At 31.8% G+C, this 24,990-nt stretch overlaps 1 protein-coding gene across 3 annotated transcripts in view; it reads left to right on the forward strand.

The window, feature by feature from the left end:
- Window positions 1-24,990, forward strand: part of LOC111706238 (uncharacterized) — a 131,560-nt gene that overhangs the window by 45,404 nt on the left and 61,166 nt on the right. For 2 of the 3 annotated variants that reach the window (XM_023479059.1, XM_023479061.1), the window contains exons 41-61: window positions 1,697-1,775; window positions 2,182-2,236; window positions 3,484-3,584; window positions 7,413-7,487; window positions 8,797-8,862; window positions 11,031-11,110; window positions 11,413-11,518; window positions 12,365-12,445; window positions 12,911-12,950; window positions 13,225-13,287; window positions 14,610-14,734; window positions 15,461-15,550; window positions 15,868-15,925; window positions 16,544-16,655; window positions 17,332-17,425; window positions 18,036-18,125; window positions 19,280-19,381; window positions 20,131-20,235; window positions 21,636-22,677; window positions 22,803-23,139; window positions 23,564-23,691. In XM_023479059.1, the coding sequence (XP_023334827.1) occupies window positions 1,697-1,775; window positions 2,182-2,236; window positions 3,484-3,584; window positions 7,413-7,487; window positions 8,797-8,862; window positions 11,031-11,110; window positions 11,413-11,518; window positions 12,365-12,445; window positions 12,911-12,950; window positions 13,225-13,287; window positions 14,610-14,734; window positions 15,461-15,550; window positions 15,868-15,925; window positions 16,544-16,655; window positions 17,332-17,425; window positions 18,036-18,125; window positions 19,280-19,381; window positions 20,131-20,235; window positions 21,636-22,677; window positions 22,803-23,139; window positions 23,564-23,691 (3,029 nt within the window). The remainder of the gene's footprint in view (window positions 1-1,696; window positions 1,776-2,181; window positions 2,237-3,483; window positions 3,585-7,412; window positions 7,488-8,796; window positions 8,863-11,030; window positions 11,111-11,412; window positions 11,519-12,364; window positions 12,446-12,910; window positions 12,951-13,224; window positions 13,288-14,609; window positions 14,735-15,460; window positions 15,551-15,867; window positions 15,926-16,543; window positions 16,656-17,331; window positions 17,426-18,035; window positions 18,126-19,279; window positions 19,382-20,130; window positions 20,236-21,635; window positions 22,678-22,802; window positions 23,140-23,563; window positions 23,692-24,990) is intronic. The other variant, XM_023479060.1, reaches the window with a different exon arrangement.

Genomic DNA, 24,990 nt, shown 5'->3' on the forward strand with positions numbered 1-24,990 from the left:
ACATCAATGGAACTATCCAATCTGAGTTTAGCTCTGGGTTCATATGAGAACTGAGGGGTCTACATCAATGGAACTATCCCTATTCCAAGTTATTGAGCTCACACCGATTACATTATCCATGTTCAGGATATTTTATCCATGCTTGGAATATCCATGTTTGGGATATATTAGCTATGCTAAGAAATATTATCCATGTTGGTATATATTTTCCATGTTTGGGATATATTATCCATGTTTGGGATATATTATCCATGTTTGGGATATATTATCCATGTTTGTGATCTATTATCCTTGTAGGGTATATATTATTCATGTTTAAGATATATTATCCATGCATAGGGATATATTATCCATGTTTGGGATATATTATCCATGTTTGGGATATATTATCCTTGTTTGGTATACAGTATCCATGTTTAAGATATATTATACATGTTTGGTATACAATCCATGTTTAAGATATATTTTTTATGTTTTGGATATATTATCCTTGTTTGATATTTCATCCATGTTTAGGATATATTATCTTTGTTTGGTATATATTATCCATGTTAAGGATTAAATATTTATGATTTATCATTCATTTAAAGGATATATTATCCATGTTTAGGACATATTATCTTTGATTTATTAACCATCTGAAGGTTATACTTTCCATGTTTAGGATATATTGTAATAAAAAGCGGGTGACACAATATTCTGTAATTCTGAAGTACCTTGCACATTATTAACTATCTACATTTTTAAACTTCTACGTGAAACCCATTATTCTATTGAACAGGGCTTCTAATAAATTTGTAGCATGAATAGCTTAATCATGTGATATACATTATGACATACATCTTAATTGCGCCTTTTTCCACGCTGTAATATGTAATATAGACAACGATGTAGGAATTGAAATTATGTCTATTAACTTTAACTTGTAACATATAAACCTCAAGCACATGAGTTAATATAGAGACTCCGAACTGATTACTGCGAGAGAGTAATTGTTCTATGTTTTTATAAATAGGTTGAGGATCGTGTCCATTGGTTTGGCATTGATAGGTGTGTGCTTGTGTCCATGCAGGATATTGATAACTGATCAAGCACATTGGTTTGGCGTTGATTGATTACTAGCTAGTGTATGTGTTGACATCAATAGCTGACAAGTTCTCGTTGAAACAACAAGCTGAGATCCTGCCCGTTGGTTTGGCATTGATTCAAGCGAGTTTCCTTTGACATCAATGGCTCATTAGATTGTGCCCATTGAATTGGCATTGATAGAATACCTGCTAGTTTCTGGTTGAAAATGATAGTTCATGAGAAGAGTCCAGTGGTTTGACATTGTTCGAGTAATAGCTAGTGTCCTTGTTGACATCCATAGCTGACGATTCTCTCCTATTGTTTGGTATTGATAGGTTACAAGATTGTAACCGGGTTTAGACATAGATAGCTAAGTGCAACTGAATTGTACCTGGATAGATACGAGTTCGAGAGCAGTTTATGGAGTAGGATATTTTCTGCAATATTACCTATAATATTTACTCTATTTTAAGGATTACTTAAATGATTATATTAACCATATTAAGTGTATATTATTCATTATAAGGATATATTACAAATTGAATATATTAAATTAACCATATTAAGTTTATATTATTCATTATAAGGATATATTACATATTGAATATATTAAATTAACCATATTTAGGATATATTATAAGATGTCATTCTATCCTGGCCAAGATGTACCTCATGCCTGCTTGTCCAGTATTCTGGGGATCCCAAAAGTATTTTTTTTTACAAAGTTTATATTATTTTCAAAGTTTTTTATAAGTATACTCCGCCCTTTAGTCATTAATTAGAAAACAATGGGAAAACAAATCTTCTATTTTTTTAATAATATATTTTTGAAAAAAAGATAAACAGTAATAACAAAAAATGATAGAATAATTTCCTTCTTTGTTAATTCTTTGATCATAATAATAAAAATTTTGAAAATGATTTTTATTTTTACACTTTTTAACTTATTTTTAGTTAGAAATTTAAAAAAGTCTAATGTTGTTATGGTTTCATGGTTAGAAGAACACTTGAAGACGACAATCATTCCGCTTTTTTATTTATTTATCCCAAATGTTCAAGATTTTAGCCGAAAAAATGTTTCATTCAGTTTGAAGAAAAATGGTTTTATTTTAGGATAAACATGGGAAACCAACCAATAACTGTCAGCTCAACTTTACTGCACATACAGGCAAAAATGATCTTGTCAATTAAAGGGTTTTAAAAAAAAAACTTTACACTGTTTTCTCTCAGAGGCCTAATTTGTACACGATCATAATGAATTCAATATTACAATGTCTGTTGGGTGTTTGGACTTCATGAAAAAAATTATCGGATTTCGTTAACCCTGCCCTGCCCTGCCTCTTGGTTAACCCTGCCCTGCCCTGCCTCTTGGTTAACCCTGCCCTGCCCTGCCTCTTGGTTAACCCTGCCCTGCCCTGCCTCTTGGGGACTGAACTGACAAGCCTACACGGCAGTTCCTTATCCCACCTCACTGTGCTTCAGTTGACACTTGACAGAGATATTTTCCATTTCTTCCTTGTAACCTTATTTTTAATATGCCCCAATTTTAACTAGTTGTCCTAACATCCTAGAGATAAATTGTAATATTAATTTCATCAAGATCTGGTAAATATTACTCCTCTGAAAGAATAAAGTGGGAAGTGTTTGGTTTTTTGAACACCCTTTCATCGCTGTAAAGGGTGATGATTCATATGGTGTCCGTGTACATAATGGTTCGTTTACTGTCAATAAGCTGTATGTATATATTATATACTGTATAGTTTGTTTATTGTACAAAACTTGTTTAGCTGGTTAATAGTCAGACCTGTACTTCAAATAAATCGGAGTTTTCAATGCAGTAAACCAACATTAGGACCAGGCCAAATTCAGCTAACGAACGGACCAACATTAGGACAAGGCCAAATTCAGCTAACGAACGGACCAACATTAGGACAAGGCCAAATTCAGCTAACGAACGGACCAATATTAGGACCAGGCCAAATTCAGCTAACGAACGACAAAAACTAATAATTTTGACATCGTTAACGAACAGAAATTGCCGTTCTAGAAAGAATTACGGTTTATAAAATAAATTCTAATTTTGTGAAATTAAAATTACATGAAACTTACAGTAAAAAAGACGATTTTATAATAACAGTTCATGAACGGATTAAGGAAATTGTTACGAAGTAATCTTTAATCTTACAGGATTTTAAAAATTCATTGTTTTAATATGAAGCTAGAAACAAGCTTGCCGTTCTTTTGCAAACGTCTTGGCCACCATTACTTGAACTGAACTTTTATTTCGCAAAAGAAAACTTGCATCAATAAAGTTAATTGCGTTGCCAGTATTTTTTGGTTTTTAATAAATTAAAACTGCGATTCGTCGAAATTTTCTTTTGTTTAATTCTTAACTAAATCATTCTTGGAACTAAGGTTGTTAGTTTTGACCCAGAAACAGATACTCTGCTAGATTTTCCCTTCTCATTTTCAACTTTAGAAACACAAGTATCTTCCACCCTCTCCTTTCTGCACAGGTAAATACAGGGTTACCCACAAAAAATGAGACTTCAGAGACAATAATACGGAATTTATTCAGTATTTTTTTTTACATTTATGCTTCCCTGCAACTATAAAATTGATTTTGTTTTATGCTAAAACCTTTAAATATCATTTAAAGACTGCACCAGGGCAAATATCCAAATAAACCCTTTAAATTATTGTATTTATAGTTTTAAGTTGTCCCTATAGTCGTATCCTTTCTAAATGTCGTCTTAAATATAGGTTAAAGGTAACCTGTCAATTATAAAGTGTCTGAATTACCCTTCAAACCCATTTTTGATTTAAAATAAATTAAATATTCTTTTACTCGACTATTTTAAAAATCGTTCTCTAGGACAGAACCGATTCTTCTTAAATTTAAATAATTTTCATAGCGAAATTCTCAGCTTTTGGTTGTACAACGTTGATTCTTGTTAGTTTATGTATTTTTATTCAAAATTGGAATCGAAAATTCTATTAATAAGAACTCATCAAGAAGAAAAAAAACAGCATGGATTATCGACCCTAATTCATTGTTTATGCCTTTTGTGACTCTACAATATAACTTTCAAATGCCATGTTGATTTTCCAAAATATTATTTTGCTTAAAAGTGACTAAACGAGATGATTCAGAGAACCCTTTCCTTAAACTTCCGTGTAAGGAAAAGAACAATAAAATGGGACACAAATTATAGAATTGCGATGAGTAGTTGAACCACGTTGTTCTGGGACATAAACCCTTCCAGGTGGTTTGAGTTTAATATTAAGCTTAGACCTTGTTTAACCACTTCTCTCAAATCTAAAGAGTGATAACAAGAGAAGTGGTTAGACTACATCCATGCAATTCAACTACGACTTAATAGTTCAACGACCTATAAGTAGTTCAACTACGTATAATTAGTTCAACTACGTATCAGTAGTTCAACTACGTATAAGTAGTTCAATTACGTTTAAGTAGTTAAACTACGTATAAGTAGTTCAATAATGTATAAGTAGTTCAATTACGTATAAGTAGTTCAATTATGTTTATGTAGTTCAACTACGTATAAGTAGTTCAATTACGTATAAGAAGTTCAACTAATAATAAGTAGTTCAACTAATAATAAGTAGTTCAACTATGTTTAAGTAGCTCAACTACGTAGTACGTATAAGTAATTCAACAACGAATAATTAGTTCAACCACGTTAAAGTAGTGCAACTATTTACGATTAGTTCAACTATGTACAAGTAGTTCAACTACGTACAAGTAGTTGAACTACGTATAAGTAGTTCAACTACGTACAAGTAGTTTAAATATGTACAAGTAATTCTAATTCGATTACATATAGTTCAACTGCATATAAGCAATTCAACTACTTTCAGCTTTTTATAAAAACCCAGTACATACTAATTTCGTGAGGTCAATATTTGTGTGCAAATATTTACACACGAGCATTACAGTCTACACACAACTCCTTAACAAGAAATAGTTGGAGAAAATTATCCTAAATCAAGAAAAAGGGGAAACTCAGGAGATTCGTTGACTTTTTAACATGGAAATCTAAACAATTGTGTAAATTAATACTTTTTGCTGCAAATCTAAATAACCTATTTCTTTAATTGATTCTGAAAATAAAGAAAATATCAAAATTCAAAATTTAGAATTCTATATTTGCACAAACTACGCCATCCCACCATCTACAATACTGGACTTCCAGAGTGCTTTGCACCTTATTAACGAATACATCGAAAGAATTCATCAAATGTCGTATTCTTCACTTTCTGATAAGGAATGTTGCAGATATTTAGTTTTTAATTAAATGATTATATGGAACTCTTTAAAACTGTTCCCTCATATTCATGGCTATTTATTTATTTTCGCAAATACTGAAATTTACGTAATGTAATATAAAACTCATTAAAAAATTGTCAATACGGCATTTGACAAATTCTTCCGATGTATTCGTTATTAAGGGTTTCGCGGTATATACTTTAATTGTCTGGGTGAGACTTTGTATGACCCCGGTCTAGGGAATATTTATTGAAACACAATTTTACAATAATCGAATTTTTTTAAATTCAGATTATCCAGAAACCTTCCTAACTATTTTAGCCATTTGATGCTTATTGGATACAATACAAATAAACACCTTGACACTCAGACAAGAAAGCATAAATATGGGAGGAGGGGGGGGACTTTGCTCACTGCCCAGCCCTTTCCCCTTTCCCTGGATGTAAAGTTTAGAGTGGTATACTCTAGTAATCATATTACTGTGCTGCGAAACCCAATTTACTCTGCACTATAGGGGTTCTCCAATAATGAAAGTATCTCCTTAAGATTATTTTCAGGGAGTCCAGGGGTGTGCACTTTAAATAGGGGGGGGATGACCCCCTTGGACGAGAAAATGTTAGCCCTTCGAAGAGGTTACTTCTCTTGTCAGGGACATCAAAAATATATTCCGAAACACAACTTTAAGTCAATTGCGATGAGTTGACACCTCAAAATTTCCGCAATTGTTGTAAACGTTGCAAAAAAAAACTATACATGCATAGCATCGAATGGCACATTACGAAACAAAAATATGCTAGCAATCAACTTTAAACGATTTTTTACAAGATCTATTTATTTTGGTCCCGACTCCAGAGCCTTAACAGTTTTAATGAAAGAATTTAGAATTAAGTTAACAGTTAAATACTACATAAAGAAAATATCTTGGCATTCTGCATTGATTTAATATTTAAAACTTGGATAATTGTTTGTGCTAGCCGGACAGCTTTTGAGATCTAAGAGTGTATGGATCTAGGGTCTTACATATAGAGGGGGGGGGGGATAAAATTACCCCCACTCTCTTCTGTAAAGTGAATTAAGTCCCAAATAATTGAAAAAAAGCTTATTTTAGAAAATTGGAGTTAATCCGTTTAAATACTCTTGTTCAAATAAAATATGAAATCTCTTCAATATTTCAATTCTATAACAAGGTTTAGAAATTCATCCATTTTCCAGAAATATTAAATTATATTAAACTTGGAGAAATAATTTCAAACTTATTTTGTTTTGAAAACTCGAGGGGCTTACTATAGTACAAATATTTAAAATTGTATTGAAAGGAAAAATGAAAGGAGGTATAGACTGAAACTTGAGGATTTCAGGAGTTGAACGATACCTATAAGACATCTATCTGATGTTACTGTCTCTGAGAAATTTATAAAAAAAACTGTGTCAAAATTATACCGAAACGTATATATAAGATTCCTGAGATTCAACTCCTGAGATTAACAGGTTTCAGTCTATCCCCTCTTTAATTTTTCCTTTACAGTCCCTTTAACATACAATATTTTACTAAACTTATGTTGAAAACTAGAGAAAGAAAAATTACAACCTAAAAACCTAAAATTAGATTTTATAATTACATTTATTATCACTAGAATTAATACTGACATCATGGCAGATGTATTTATAATAGATAAAGCGCCCGGTGTTGCCGTGGAATTTTAAAAACGCTAAAAACAGAAATTAAGATGTTAAAAACAAGTTTTGAATGAAACAAAAATATCTTCAAAACAATTCAGCTAAGTTGACCCAGCCGTTTGGCCAGCTAAAGCTAATAACATCTTTATTTAAGCGAAAAGCTTGATTCAATAGATATAAAGTATACAAAATATCTGATTGGTTGAATTTAAAATAACCAACCAATGGGATGTACAGAGGGACAATAAGACATATTTCATTTGTGTACTGCAGTAAACCCTTTTCTAACAGAATGTTTAATAGATTGATCTTTGACAATTTTCAATAAATCAAACACAACATTAGAATGTCTTCTCTAACCATGGTTTTGATCTAGGAGTGGTTTGATAAGAGTTTGGTTTATCCTGCTGGATGGTTTAGTATCTGCTTTATCCTCCTGCCCTTTATCCAGGAAATTATTCATTTATTAAACTTTATATGTTATTTGTCCTATTGTCCATTATGCTATAACAAATCAATTGTCTATCCTTACAGAATATGTGTTACATGTTATTTATTGAACAGTTACAGATAAATGTTATTTGTCCTACACCTCATTTTTCCTACACTTCATTATTCCTACTCTTTATATGTCCTACACCACTTTTGTCCTACGGAGAGAGGTTAATATAATTTGATTTTCATTTGTTCCCCCTCTCTTTTTACATGTTTTCTATAATCAGATCTCAAGTAAACTTGGGAAATTGTTTTACGGATGTTCTATTTTCAAATTAAACTTTTAAAACATTACTGTAGGACAAAAGATGAATAGGAAAAATTATGTGTAGGACAAACAATTATTTAACCAAAAACCATGACCTCTATTTTTTTTTATTTGCTATGAGCAGTACATCTAACCAAATAGATTCCAGTACAACGGCAACTTGAGAAGACAACATAAAAATCCTACACTCTCAGCATTGCTTACGTTACAAGTTTCAACAGTTTTAGGTGTCCGCCTAAGTTATTAATAATAGTGATATTAAGTTGCTTATCTTACATTGATATAAGTGCAATTTTGTGTTCTTACACGTTTTTATTTAAATTTGGAATACTTATTAACCACTGAAAGAAAATGTTGTCTTCTTTGTTATATTTGACACTTGTGATGTATGCTTAATTGGTCCAATTATCTGTTGCCACTTATTCTATTTGATCATCTTTTTGAATCAAATACATTCTAGTACAATAGATGGCAACGTAGAATTTGAACACTCTAATTACATCTGTGTACTTACGTCACAAGTGTCAACTTAGTTAACTTAGTGATAATTTTAGAATTAAGTTCTTATCTAACAGTAAAATAAGTGCAATTTAATTTGTACTTTTTTCTGTTTTAAAACTTTTTTATTTAATCTTGGAAAACATGTCAAGAAATGTGAGAAAATGTTGTTTTCCTTGTTATAGTTGAAGCTTGTGACGTCCTGTATAATCGGTCTATTTCTCTGTTGCCACCTACTTTACTTAATAGTCTATTTGAATCTAAATAAGTTACTCTAGATTGGTTAACATGGATTTAGAAAAAATTGTTAAAAAAAATTTCTAAGCAAAGAAATTAACCAAGTAATAATCAATACTGCTATGATTTTTAACATAAAAGTTAACTTTGAAAATTTCTATAAGTTTAAACTTTTTGGTTACGACTTTCCGATTCTAATCAACAAACACAAACTTGCAAGAAGAGACAAAACTTTTGAAAACTTTTGAATGAAAAAATCTAGTCAAGCTGAGACTATCAATACTTTCTTTACTCTGATGGATTCCATGAAATGTTCTGAGTTTATCAGGTAAAAAAATTATTTTAGAACACAAAATGATAATTCATCAATGACCAAAGTTATCAATATAAAATTCATTAAAAAGTAATGAATTTGTTTAATTTGAACTGGTGTAAAAAATTATATTTGGCTCAAGCTCAAACCTGTTTTGGAATTGAATAAATTTGTAAATGTTTAAACTCCACATTTTGCAATACAGATCATTGGACATTAAAAGCAATAATGTACTGATTTGTTTTTTAATTAATGGGTTTCTGTAGATTTAGGAGAAAGGAGAGAATGAATATTATAAAATTGGCAATCACTACTTTAAACACTTAAACCAATATTTTATTTTTGGAATCAAGAATTTTCCCTGATTGAACAAAAAAGACCTTGTCCTTGAAAATAAACATTTTAAACTCATAAGAAACAATTATTTCTATAAAATATATATATCTATATAAAACCCCACAGTCTGATCTTTGATCTACAAAGTTTATATGCTATATTAATATGTTTGTTTACTTTCCTGTTTATTTATTGTGAATGGAGTCTAAAACTAAAGAACCAAAAGTTTTGACTTAAATTTTAAGTTCTTGGTTAAATGCCACTTCTGACTTAATTTAAACCTGAACTTTAACCGTGAGGTTAAATATTTAACCCTGTGGTTAAATATTTAACTCGCCAAAATTGACAAGTTAAAATTTAAACACAGGGTTAAAATCTTGAAATCCTGCAATCCCATATTTGTCTATCATCATTCAGCGGTAAGCAGCATTCAACTAATTATGATATTTTAACTTTAATAATTTATTTTATTTTATTTTACAATATTTTTAAATTTTAATATGATTTCAGATGGAAACATTTTGAGACTTCTATATTTCTTGTTTTTAATCCTTTCTTCTTGATCTTCCATTCCTTGTCCATCCTTCAATCACACTATGGCTAATTTTAAAAATAAAAATAAATGAATTTTTTGGATGTTTTCTGCAGATAGCCAAATTGCAGAGGTAGAACTATTTTTTGAAGCCCTGCATCTATATTCTATATATTGAGAGTGACAAGGTTACTCTTCCCCTTGTTTATATTTAAATTTTGCTTCAGTCATGATACTGTGTCGAGTCCTGCATTCCTAGCTAACACACTTTCAATACAATTTTCTTGATGGAGGGGGAGAGGGGTGAGGGGGGCATTTTACACATTTTCCAGTTTTTTTATCTCTAAAGTTTTCTTCTTCTTTCTTGTTTATCTTGCTTTAAGCACCCATCTCTACTGTCAAGAGATTTCCCTTCCACTTTTTTCTGTTCAATTTATTTTTTCTTCTTGCTTCTTGTTTCTTGTTTTTACACTTTAAGGCCTTTCCAAATAGTTCTTTTAACATCGAGTTGTAGAGCAGGTAGGAGAGAGATGAGGAGGTTTGTAGGAAGAAGGGTATAGGGGATTTCTCCCTGTGTTCCTTCATTTTATACTGTTTCCCAGTTAGGGGAATTAAGGAATTTACCCATAACTGCACCCCATATGCAAAATGGGGAGTTGTGATCCCTGAAGGCTCTATTGAGAGGTATCTTCCATGGCAGTCCAGTCCTCACATCTGGTCGAGTAAAAAACCGGTATCGTTGTGCATGGCTTGTATTCCCACGAAGGGTTAAACTCCTTGTTCAGTGAACCAAGCTGAAGATGAAGTTTTGTTTTAATCTATGTACAATTCTTGCTTCCCCTGTAGGATACTAGATGCGTAACTAAACACAGCGCTTCCCCAGCTGCAATTCTGGGACTGCATAGTAGGTCCGTTCTGCTAGAGAGAAAGCAGGCAACTGACTAATTACGATATATTTAAAAGTAAAAACCCTGATTTAATAAATTTCATGTTTTAGATTAATTAATGTTTGCACATAAACCCAAATACAGTTGTAACTGGAAATATGTTTTGTTTTCAATCACGTAAATAATTTGAAATTTTAAAAAGAGCTGATTACCCATTGTTACGTAATAATTCTCTGTAAGTTCTTTTCTCTGATTGGTTCAGATTTTTTCCGGGAAATTCAAATTTAAAATTGAGAAAGTTTAATATTTAAAGTAGCTACTCATTATTTTACAGAATTTTTAACCTCAAATTTAAAATTCGCGCATTCTTTAGTTTTAGACTCGGATTGTTTATCTTCATATCTTCAACCTTCAATCCAATTGTTTAGTTTTGGACTATTCTGTATAAACCATCTTCTACTGCCTGCAATACAAAATTGGACCAGGGCTACCGAAAAACTCTTTCAAGGTATAGTTTTAAAAATGTTAGAATTCACTTAAATCAGTCGTTAAAGCAAAGCATTTCAGAATGGTGGTTAAAATTTTAATTAACATATTTAAAAAAAATCTAAATCAACTATTTAAAAACAACATATTTTTGCTGTCTTTTTTGTTTCAAAACCAAAATAAACACTAACTAAGATAGTCCTTTGAAATTTTCTAGAAGAATTTTTCTTTCACATTTTTTGCCATCCTTTGGTTACAACTTTTCTTTAAGAATGACAAAAATGTGTAACTAATGACATGTTTTAAATATGTCATTTCTTGAAGGTTGGGAGAGATCAGGTGCTGGGATGAAACAGACTCTTGGTTTAACAGTAGATCTTGTTCTTGATGTTCTAAATAGTACTAGGGAGGATAACAGGTTTGATATCAGGTAAATGTAATTCAGAAACATGTAAAAGATATCTAAAATACAGAGAATCCACTTTTACCTGGCAAAAGACTTTTTGTGTAAACATTTTCATCTCAAAAGGGGATACAAAATTGTGTACAACTACAGGGGGTGTCCCAATAAAAAGTCTTTTTAAGTTACAACAGCTCTGATCATTGTTAATTTTTTCATTAACATCTTTAAATTGTTCATAAAAATTCCGATAAAACTTAAAAGGTTACCAATGTAAGTTCAACAGCTCCATAGTCCATATTATTTCAAAGTTTCCCATTTTTCAATATATTTAAATGTTAAGGAGTAACAAAAATAAAAAAGTACTAAAAATGTTGATACAAATGAATTTCATATTATTTCAAACATATTTTTATTTAAATGTACTCCATTGTTTAGCACAAAATCAATGATTTACCTCTAAAGTTAAACTGTTAATTCATTTAGAATCAGATCTCTAGTTTTTGGTGTATGGGGGATTTAGGATCTTTTTATAGGATTTTCCTATGTTGAGACCCTAATGGAATCACATTAAATGTTTGAAAAGAAAGATAAGAAAGTTATGAACTCAACCAAGCTAATATGGCAAACTTCAAACTGCCATAACTTAATTAATTTTTGAGCTACAGACTGCTAATTGGTGTTCATCGATCAGAAACATTATTTAACATATAATAATAATGATAATAGTATTAATAGTAATAGTATTAATAGTAATTAGTATTAATAATAATAATAATAATAATAATAATAATAGTAATAGTAATTATAGTAATAATACATGTTAAAGGATTACAGATGAAAAATTTGTATAAAATAATAAATTGATTGTTTTAGATCTGGAAGTTACCTAATGCTAAAACAGCTTGTTATTGTTTTGGTAGAGTGCACTGTAGTTTCCAACGAACATATTGCCAGGGAAGTTAAATATTTACAAAGTATTTCCAAGAATACCATATTTGATAATTCTATCAAAATATTAGATTCTTAGAAAAATCATTTTTGGGATGTCAAGAAAAAAATCAATTGTCTCAGATGAAAATAAGAGATCTCATACAAATGACATTCTAATGAAATTCCAGGGTCTCCAATGAAAATCTAAGTGTCTGCAATAAAAACCTAAGTGCCTCCTTTAGGTCTCCAACTAACATCTGAAAGGTCTTCAGTGAAAAGCTTGGGGGTCAATATATTGATATTTGATATCCTTTGGATGACCGGTTTCAAACTACTCTCTCTATATAAACTGTTTTTCTTTGATTTCTTTGTCAGCAAGGGTAGCTCCATTAGAATAATTAGGGGGTCTTTGACGAAGACGAAGATTTGACCCAATACTTAAGTGTTAAACATAAAAGACCCTGAACTTTATATATTTGCTTCCTTCAGATTCAGCTGTTCATGTTTCAAACATCTTATTCAGAGTCAGGTCATTAATTTACATTTTAGGAAACATTATCTAAGCTTTTTATTGTAAACTAAATTTTAAAAAATCAAAAAAATGCTTTTTTAAATTTTAAGAGTGTTATGATCAATCTAAAAAATTAGATCTCCATCGAAATTTTACCAAATCAAAAAAAACTTTTATAGTAAAGTTTAATTGTGAAAGATGTCAATGAAACTTTACATGATTTTCCAATATGTTCCTATTTTACAAAATATCTAGGCAAAATATTTTATAAAAGTTTGATTGTTTTGTTCAGGGTGAATATTTTGAAGAATCTGAATGGGAACTTGTCATCCTAAGCCTCTGCAGATCTCTGCAGGTAAAATACAGACCACNACATAATTACATATACATATATTAAAAGTGCGGTTGTATTTCAGTATTTAGCCATATATGAAAAGATATAAATAGAGTCTAACTAAAAATTAAATTGATAAAAATTTAATATTTGTCATTTACAAATAAAGTGTTTGATTAGTGAGCAGTCTAATTCATGTTTAACTGTTTTCATCTATAATGGGACACCAAACGTAATTTGTGTGCGATTTACAACATACCCTTTAAAGTTTTGCATCATCAAAATTCATCATGTTCATCCATGATTTTAACTTTTAAATTGTGATTTTCAATTGTGGGTTCGACAAAAGTGAATTGCCTGTTGCTGTTTCAGAAATGGCCATGAAAAATCAAATTTCCAACTAAAACGTCGCCGATATTTTCCATATTTATAATCACCCGATATAGATTCAATCGGGCAATGGGCATGGGGCATCACTCTCTTTAATTGAAGGGCAACTTTGAATTACAACAAAAGTTCCTTTAAGTATAAAAAAAAATTAATGCTTCACCGAAACTGGGACAATAATCCAAAATATAAACATTTTAATTTAATTTTACAAAATTTGAAACTGAACAGTTTTGTAAAATTTTCACAATTCAAATCATGTTAAATATCACTTTATTTTGAATATTATCTGAAAGGTTATATTAAGGATGAATAGATTAGTCAAATAATGTCAAATAACTTAGTTTTATATCAAACATGAAGAATCTGAGTTTTTGCCACAAACATGAATTTTTAATCCCTATGTATCTGCAACCTGATGACATACACTTTTGTTATTACCAACAATTAATTCTGTCAGATCAAACAATTTGAAATATCAAAGGTTTCCACTATCAGGTTGCAAACATAAAGGGATTAGTGTTACCATTTAAAAGTGCTATGAACTACAGGAAATCTAAAGCCTGAAAACTGATGTGAGTAAATCTACACAGAATAGGAAAATGTAATTACAAGCAAAAAATGAACAAATAAAAATGATACTAATTAATAATAAAAAGCCGGAGATCTCTGATGGACTCTCCGCCTTTCATTTGCCTCCTACGACTAGTTAATCTTCCTTCTTCAGACTCTTTGTAAATACTTGCCAATCTGTTTGGCTCTACTCTACGGCTCTGTACACCGGCTGATGGCCTGCTTCCAGCCCAGATCCTCTGGGTTCTATTGAGATATTAATAAAATGTAGAGTCTATATTGTAATTGACCCTGTACCCTGTACACCAGCTGATGGCCAGCTTCCAGCCTGGATTCTCTAGGTTCTATAGAGATATTGATAAACTGTAGAGTCTATATTGCAGTTGACCCTGTACCCTGTACACCAACTAATGGCTAGCTTCAAGCCTGGATCCTCTAGGTTTTATGGAGATGTAGGTTCTGTTAAGATTGCAGCTCGGAGGGATTCTACTCTCAAAGATTCAAACAGGTGACCCTCGGACAGCGACCTATTTGACCTAAAACAATCAAGCAAATGATTAAGTTTTTTTTTCAATTATCTTTTTCACATACTGTGATTTTTGAATTCCATTTATCTTTGCAACCTGACTTCATAGAGCTTCGATATTTCCAACTATGTATTATATGTTTGATATTTCCAACTATGTATTATATGTTTGATATTTCCAACTATGTATTATATGTTTGATATTTCCAACTATGTATTATATATTTGATATTTCCAACTATGTATCATATGTTTGATATTTCCAACTATGTATTATATGTTTGATATTTCCAACTATGTATTATATGTTTGATATTTCCAACTATGTATTACATGTTTGATTAAGTATAATCCAACTTTTTAATATCAAAGGTTTACACCCTTATGTTGCAAGGATTAAAGGATTAGAAGATCTATAAGTTAGTGGCAAGAGTTCAGTTTGTTGAATTGTGTATGTGTATAGAAAAAACATCCTGATTTCGAACAAAAATGTTTTGAAAATAAAACTTTGTGACGAAATTTTAAAATAAATTTTAACAATTTTAGTCTTTTAACTCTTTTATTATTTTGGCTTAAATTTCTATCTTATAAGACATAAACTTGTTTTTTTTTAAATTAAAAGTTAACCAGGCTTACAACATGAATTTTATATTTTTATTTACATTTTTTAAGAATTAATTAGTTACTAGCTAGTATGTTTATATTAAGGATTAATCAGCTGGCTCACCAAGTTTTACTGTTGGAAGAGCAGCGGGATTCAGGGGAAAATATCCCCGGAAACCCTGATGATGAGGATAGGTAAACTATTAATCAGATGAATAATTTAAGGGTACTGTTGTGAATCTGGCATTGCTATCTTTGCATAACTTTTGATAACTTTATTTGAATAATTATGATTTTAAAGGTACAGGGTGTGAATTGAAGATCGTCATTGTTATGAATTAGCATTACAATACCTAATTTCAAAAGTCATAATATTATTATGTCTGCTAGAGTTTATTTTATTAAAACGGTAAATGGCTGTAAAGATGTGTTTATAATGTCAAAAATATTTTGCTTTACAAGCTAGACAGTTTAAAGATATTTTGGTTATGAAATATAAAAAAAAAATTTAGGTCTTATTTGTTTTTATTGGAGCCAAACTATGCAGCAACTTCATCGCAGAATATAAAGGTATAAAATTTGAATTCTCGATGAAAATAAACTTTATGCAATACTGGGTTCATTTAGATAAAGGTTTATTGATATATATATATATATATATATATATATATATATATATCAGTAATCACTATTGGTTTGTTTGTACGTTCCATCATAACTTAGGAATCCCTTCACTGATTTGCCTCAAATTTTGACTGAGGAACTCGTTTGAAGTGATATAAGCCTGGTTTAAAATGTCTAAATTGAGTGGGTAGATTTGTTTTTTAAACAGAAAGTTTACTCTCCAAGCAAATATATATATTTAGAAACTAAATCTGCAAAAATATTTATACAAAGGGTAGTCAATATCTATCTTGAGAATTATGAAAGTTTAAATGCAAAAAACTAGTTGTATATTATGTGAGTAGATAATATAAGAAAACATGTAACTTTATTAGCTATTATCTCCACCATCCTCTACACCTTGTATTTTAATTTATCTCTTCCTTAATGCCTCTAATCCCACCCTGCCACAGATTACCTGACAATCTAGCTTCCAATTAATTCCTTACTTATCGCAAAACATATGTGAATTTGATGCGCGTACTGCGTATCCATTCCTATTATAATTATCATTAACCAACCTAGGGCCAACAGATCAAGAAAGAAGACTCTCTTACTATCCGAGTAACAATGAGGAGTCTAGTCACGAGTCTTATCGCTCATAATATTCTCATTAACATCATTCAAGATATCACAGGTACAGGTACAGGTACAGGTACAGGTACAGGTACAGGTACAGGTACAGGTACAGGTACAGGTACAGGTACAGGTACAGGTACAGGTACAGGTACAGGTACAGGTACAGGTATCTTGAAGTTTATAAGAATCTGAAAACCTAGAAAATGTTGAATATATAAATTTAATTGGAAAGTTTCTCCAAATTATGCAAATAATAATTGGGAGCCAAGTTATGCCCCAGTAAATTATAATTTAAACTTTGAAGTAATAATTTATATTAAATGAAGATTTATGTAAAATATCAAATTTGTGGAGATATTTGATATTTTCTGCTAATAATAACACATTTTCTTTTTTAATATTTGCAAAATGGAAAATATTTTTCTTTTTTCCAATTTGTACACTATTTTTTTGCTCTTGTTTGTCAGCTTTTGATGCTTAGCATTTACATTTAAATTAGATTATTTGATCCAACCGAATTCAAAGATTGAAATATCTAAGGTCTACAACATTGGGTTGCAAAGTTATGGGGTTCAGATTATCTGAGTTTGTGGAAAAGACTATCTTTACGTTAATAAAAACCAGAAATCAGGAATTTCATTAAAAAAAAATGTAACTATTAAACATCATGAGAAGTAAGAATCAGATTTAGGCCTTCCTTTTGTATTTACCATTTTTATTGTGTTTTTTTATAGAAGCTGCTGGGTTTAAGATAAAGACAGAACAAGCAAAACTTCTGATTCTTGTACTCAAACAATCAGCAGCAGCAGCACAGGAGTTTGACTCCAGGTAAACTGATGTTCCTTGTAAACAAATTATCAGCAGCAGCAGCAGCAGTACATGACTTCTTCTCCAGGTAAACTCCTAATCCTTGTACTCAAACAATCAGCAGCAGCAGCAGTACATGAGTTCGACTCCAGGTAAACTCCTGATCCTTGTTTACAAACAATCATCAGCAGCAGTACATGAGTTAGTCTCCAGGTAAACTCCTGATCCTTGTTTACAAACAATCATCAGCAGCAGTGCATGAGTTTGTCTCCAGGTAAACTACTGATCCTTGTTTACAAACAATCATCAGCAGCAGTGCATGAGTTCGTCTCCAGGTAAACTCCTGATCCTTGTTTACAAACAATCAGCAGCAGCAGCACAGGAGATCTACTCCAGGTAAATTATTATATATGGCTGGACAAAGTTCCGATAAGGCACCTAGTAGTTTTTAGAATTTAGTGGAAAATTTTGACTAAGATGTAAAAAACCATTGAGTTGTTAATTTAGAATTAACTATAAATAAGGTTTATTCAAATATAAGCTTTATTAGACTTGAGTTCAACTATTTATAAAAAGACTAGAACCCATTTATAAGTTTTAATATTGGTCGTAACATTGTTGTACTGTACAGGCCCGGCTTGAAGTTTCTTGTACAGAAAGTAGCACATCTACCCTCAGCAGCTAATTTGTACACACAAACTGTACTAGCTTGGACTACTAGGAAAAACTCAATAACATCATGTATATGCAAATAATATAATCTAACTTGCCTCCATATTTGATTCTTGGTACCACTGTTTCAAACTTCCAGTAGCATCGAAGCCAATCAGGTTCACTCACATGATTGGTGAATACTTAGGACCAATAGAGATTGTAACAACGTCAGGATCTATCTATCAATCTACGGGGAAATTAGTGGCGAACGTTTTTTGGAATGCTTTATACACAATGAAACTATGGTGTCGGTGTATACTATGAACGTATAACCGGCTAAAATAATCAGAATTATAGTGATTTGACCTCAAAAAATTAATTTTCATGGCCGATCAACATTTAAAGAAACTTGCTGATGACAAATTTTGATTTATAAATTTATTCTTTTTTCCTCAGACTTTTTAGAGTTCAGCCTTTTAGAAAAAAAATAGGAATACATAAATAGAGAAAGCAGAATCTCATTAAACGGAGTTAACAACTTCATTTGCAAATTTTGAACTCTTTTTTAATCTCAGATTGCTTTACTTCCTGAGCTGAAAACTTTAGAATGAAATATCCTTAATCATGATCACTTAATATGATTATCCAATGTACACACTTTTGATTTTCTTCTTAGAATCCTACTTTTGGATATTTCTACTGTATAAAAGTTACGTTTGATAACAATTACAGATACAATGCTATATCGATCCAACTAATTTCTGATTGAATTAAAGTCAGCTGTTCACAAGCCGACTTTTAGAGCATTTAAACAAATAATGGTAATATGTAATTATTAAAAAAAAAACATATTTTAGGACTATTATCATTTTGAACGTTATTCTCAATAAACATTAATCCAAAAAATGTTCGTTCAATCAATGTTTAGTTCAATTGATGTAACAACATCAACACCAGAAATCAAAACGGGTTTTTCAAAAGTTAAAAAGTACATCTTAACATGACACGATGGTTAAATTGGTTAAATTTTTAATCTTTTTTTTGGATATTGAATGTGTATTAACATATTCTTGGGTTTAGTAAAACCAAGAGTTTAAGCATTACTCTGGATATCCACCATTCTAAAGTTTTCAGCTCTGATGAGATTTTGATGTGTTCAACTGGTGTCCCTACAAGTCTGATTAATTGATTAATTGTTGGAAAATATTGAGTTGCAATTAGAGCAAATCTACTTATATCTCTCTGTAAATCTGAAACAAAACTTTACTCCCTTACCTCAACAGATATTAAACAGCTTATTCAGGACAACAGAAGAAATTACAGGTACAAACTGTACAAAAAATATTAACTCTTTTAAAGTTATGAAACATTTCAAAATGACCAATATTTTGTTCAAAATTATGAACAGAATATTAGTAAATTATTCTATCCAAAACATTCTGATCTTAATTTTGAACCCAAATTGTCTTACTTTTGAAATATTTTCCGAAGGTTAGATATAAGTAACAAAACGACTGTTTCTATTTTACTATTTTACCTGTTTATACTTGGTAAAATTTATAGAATTATGTTCAAGAAAGTGAAGGTTTGAAGAAGAAAAAAAACTCAAATATTAATTGCAATTTAAAATCACGCAAAGGGTGAAACAAAATAATAAATTTTGTAAAGTTGTTAGATATTAATTGCTAAAAACAAAAATATTCTATTTGCTAAAAATAAACTGTACATGTATTTATTAGTTATCCTCCACAATTGTATTATCTATCTTTTCTTTTTGAAGTGTAACTTGAAAACTACAACGACATTTTTCTTTGATACTTTATTATTTATTAATTTGATCTGCACAATTTTTCAATTATCAAGAGGCAAAAGCTTAATAAAAAATTTAATATAAATCTGATACTTTATTTAGCAATGGATATTAGATATTCTTTTATATTCTTCTAATGCGTTTATCATTGTTTCATTATTAGAGGAAACTTAAAGTATCAAAAAGTTTGAAAACTCATTATTTAGATTACACCCCAGCTCAGGATAAAGTTTAAAAACTTCTCACTTATTCTTGTCTTTAGGAAAGGGGAGCCTGGAGAACCAAACTCACATCTTGTGTTCATTCAACTTTACGATCTTATTCTCAACCTGGCAGAAATATATTCTCTTTATAATCCAGTCTCAAGGTAGAACTCTTCTCAATCCAGTCTCAAGGTAGAATTCTTCATCCAGTCTCAAGGTAGAACTCTTCATTTAGTCTCAAGGTAGAACTCTTCATCCAGTCTCAAGGTAGAATTCTTCATCCAGTCTCAAGGTAGAACTCTTCATCCAGTCTCAAGGTAGAACTCTTCTTCCAGTCTCAATCCAGTCTCAAGGTAGAACTCTTCATCTAGTCTCAACATATAACTCTTTATTCAGTTTTAAGGTAGAACTCGTCATTTAGTCTTGAAGTAGAACTCTTCTTCTATTCTCAAGGTAGAACTCTTCATCAAGTCTCAAGGTAGAACTCCTCTGAATCCAATCTTAAGGTAGAAATCTTCATCCAGTCTCAAGTTAGAACTCTTCTATATCTAGTCTCAAGGTAGAACTCTTCATCTAGTCTCAAGGTAGAACTCTTCAATCTGGTCTCAAGGTATAACTCTTTATTCAGTCTCAAGGTAGAACTCTTCATCCAGTCTCAAGTTAGAACTCTTCTATATCCAGTCTCAAGGTAGAATTCTTCATCCAGTTTCAAGGTAGAACTCTTCATCTAGTCTCAAGGTAGAACTCTTCATCTAGTCTCAAGGTAGAACTCTTCATCCAGTCTCAAGGTAGAACTCTTCATCTAGTCTCAAGGTAGAACTCTTCATCTAGTCTAAATGTAGAACTCTTCATCCAGTCTTAAGGTTAAACTCTTCTTAATCCATTCTTAAGATAGAACTCTTCCTCCAGTCTCATGGTAAAACTTTTCATCCAGTCTCAACATAGAACTCTTCATAAATCAGTCTAAATGTAGAACTCTTCATTTAGTCTCAAGGTAGAACTCTTCATTTAGTCTCAAGGTAGAACTCTTCATTTAGTCTCAAGGTAGAACTCTTCATCCAGTCTCAAGGTAGAACTCTTCATCCAGTCACAAGGTAGAACTCTTCTTAATCCAGTTTCAAGGTAGAACTCTTCATCCAGTCTCAAGGTAAAACTCTTCATCTAGTCTCAAGGTAGAACTCTTCATACAGTCTCAAGGTAGAACTCTTTATCCAGTCTCAAGGTAGAACTCTTCTTAATCCAGTTTGAAGGTAGAACTCTACATCCAGTCTCAAGGTTGAGCTCTTTATCTAGTTTTAAGGAAAATTTCTTCTTCACTGAAAAGTAAATCCTGATTAAATTTTTTACTTTTTTCATTAATTATAGAATAGAAAAATCGTTTTCCAGATTCCGATTATAAAGTTAGAAGATTTATGTTCAGGACTAGGTTGTAGAACAAGTTTATCTAGAAAACATGTTTTAATATCTTCTTTCCTTCTTTCCCGTTTTTTACCATATTACCCCCTCCTCTCTCTTCCACCATCTGAAAATAATTGGATAAGTTTTTACACTAACATTCTTTTAGAAATGTCCAAGAAAAATCTGAGAACTGGAATTCTGAAACTTCTGATCAGAAAATAGACACACAAAGTTCTACCATAAAATCTTCTCTACAAAGAACGATGAGTAATTCATCAAACGACATTATTGTTGCTATAGAACGTGTTATCCAAGATAAAGAGTTTAATAACCCGTGCTATGGTGAAACCCCAAATAACTTGGAAGAGTTAGAATTAGAAACCTCTAATTTTAGATTGGATGAATGCACAGAGCTCCAAGCTAATATTAATGATTATACAAATGCAATTACTGGAGATGAATTAGTCTCTGAACCAAGGACCTCAGTGAGGATAGATGATGTTGAAGCTCCACATGAAGAACTAGTATTAGAAAATGAACAAGATTCTGAACGAGTTATTACTACTAAATCAAGTATATTTGAACAAACACAAGAACTCCAGAATATTGAAAAGAACCCTGAGGTTACTCCTGAACCTAACAATACTGATCAGAACTCTGAGGTTACTCAAGAACCAGAAACTACTGATCAGAACTCTGAGGTTACTCATGAACCCAACACTATTAAACAGAACTCTGAGGTTACGCCTGAACCCAACACTATTAAACAGAACTCTGAGAGTACTCCTGAACCCAACACTACTGAACAAAACTCTGAGGTTACTCCTGAACCCAACACTACTGAACAAAACTCTGCGGTTACTCCTGAACCCAACACTACTGATCACTTCTCTGAGGTTACTCCTGAACCCAGCAATACTGAACAGAACTCTGAGGTTACTCCTGAACCCAACACTACTGAACAGAACTCTGAGGTTACTCCTATACCAGAAACTACTGAACAGAACTCTGAGGTTACTCTTGAACCCAACACTACTGAACAGAACTCTGAGGCTACTCCTGAACCAGAAACTAATGAACAGGACTCTGGGGTTACTCCTGAACCCAACACTACTGAACAGAACTCTGAGGTTACTCCTGAACCAGAAACTACTGATCAGAACTCTGAGGCTACTCCTGAACCCAACACTACCAAACATAATTCTGAGGTTACTCCTGAACCAGACGCTACTGAACAGAACTCTGAGGTTACTCCTGAACCCAACACTACTGAACAGAACTCTGAGGTTACTCCTGAACCCAACACTACTGAACAGAACTCTATAATTCTGAGGTTACTCCTGAACCAGACGCTACTGAACAGAACTCTGAGGTTACTCCTGAACCCAACACTACTGAACAGAACTCTGAGGTTACTCCTGAACCCAACACTACTGAACAGAACTCTGAGGTTACTCCTGAATCCAACACTACTAAACTGAACGCTGATACAAACCCTGAACCCAGCGACAATATTAAACAATCAAGCCAAGAAGCTAAAAGTAGCGAAAATGCCAACAGTGACGACCTGAAAGTTCAAGTCAGTGCACACAACTGTGGAAAGACTCCTTTCTCCTTTTCTGATTTTGTCGCGCAGCCTCACAGACCAGATTCTCCAAATTTGAGCATAGGTGAGTCGAAACTTGATTTTTCTGGACGCATAACATTTTCATATTATTTTACATTGAAGAAGGGGAAGGGTGGGGAAAGTTGAATTTAGTTCCGACTGCTTATTCTTAATAATTAAAAAAATCAAACTTTTATGATGACTCTTCAAAACTTTATCTAAAAGGAAGATACATTTTATAGGTAGATACTTTTTTATCTTGAGATGGAACTACTTATGTTTATTCTTTTTCTTATTCTACGCACGGAATATAAACATTAGACAATTATAATAACATCGATGTCCTTTCACAGTACACCCCCCCCCCCCCCGGCGAACAAATCTAGAAATGAACAAAGAAAAATATGTTAGTATATACAGTTTCCGTCTAGATTTAAGCTAATGAAAATTCTTTAAGTTAAAAATTGTTCAAACATTTTTTGTTTTAGCCTCGGACGAAGGGACTGCATGTAACGGAGTTAATGCACTTAAAGATAAAGATGATGAGATTATTCCTACATCAGAGAAAGAACAGAGTAGAGAAGAATCAACTGAACATCTTCATAAACTTGACAAGGTACTTATTAGTCATTACCCCTTGAAATATAACATCCAGAATATATATCGAGGGGACAATTCTACTTCTCAAGTCGCCATTTCTTAAAATATCATAAAACTTAAAGTTCGAGGATTTTTTTGCTTACATATTGATAGATTTCTGAATTTTTTAAAATCTGCATTGTTTCTAGGCTTAACTTAGAGGCGCATTCAGGATTTAGTACGGGGGTGGGGGAGCGTTAAAATGTGCCCGATGGGCAAAAATATTTTGGGTTAGCCCCCCTTGGAACAATTTGAGCCCCGTTCCCTGGATTGGTAAAACTAACCTGAAAAATGGATTGTCTTCTGCAAATTAACTACCACAATGAATTATGAGTTTAATTGATACTAGAAATAGTTTGTTTGGTAATTCGCCGGTGGAAGGAGTTAATCCGGACTCATGGCTCAAATTTGGTCGTGATACCCGACGTTAGGCCTAAACTATGTCAGGCTGAAAAGCCNAGAGGAATGCTCAAATATTTTAATGGTTTTTGCTCATATTACATATATTTGGTGAAATTTGATATTTTTTTCCAAAAACAGAGGGTCGGAGAAAGTCGGCCCGGCGCCTAAGACTAGGTTCCCGACTCTAAGATTCTACTCGGGTACAACCTGACTAGTTTCTAAGCTATCCTACAGTGAAAACCAAAAAACTGTGAAATATGAAGACGTCATTGAAGCAATACTTTTAGGTGTAGTTGATATTGTTCCGAGTCACAAAGTTTGACTAATAATTTATTAAATCAATGTTCAGTGAAATAATCCTGTATTCAGTGAACAATTATTGTGCCTCATGTTTATTGGACTATCTGAAATCACACTTCAGTTTAAGAGTCGTCCAATTCTAGAGTTGTATGGTTCTTACTGTAAGTCTGTACTTCGTTGCAGAAAAATATAAACACACGCTGTCCACCCCAATAGCTTTATTCCATCTTTGCATCACCCTTAATATTCTGAAAATGTGCTGCAAAATGCGTTAAATCTAATTGTTTTGACTTGATAAAAAAATAAAACGCATTACGATTAAATTATCTCAAAGTAACCTGCATCCTTTTATTATCTGTATATTCTATGCCTAAACCAACAGAATAGCATTCATGGTGGCCAATTAGGCTATTTTTTTCTGTTAATGGTATAACTAGTAAACCGTCTTTGATGTTTTTCTCTAAATAAGTGGTATTTTGAGACTTTTTCTCAAATTACTTCCAATTACTTGCTGAAAGATCTATACAATTAGGATTGAGAAACATTGTATAAAGGTTTTCGGTTAACAACGAGG

The sequence above is a fragment of the Eurytemora carolleeae genome, unplaced genomic scaffold (genome assembly GCF_000591075.1).
Source record: "Eurytemora carolleeae unplaced genomic scaffold, Eaff_2.0 scaffold697, whole genome shotgun sequence".
NCBI classification, from domain to species: Eukaryota; Metazoa; Arthropoda; class Copepoda; order Calanoida; family Temoridae; genus Eurytemora; species Eurytemora carolleeae.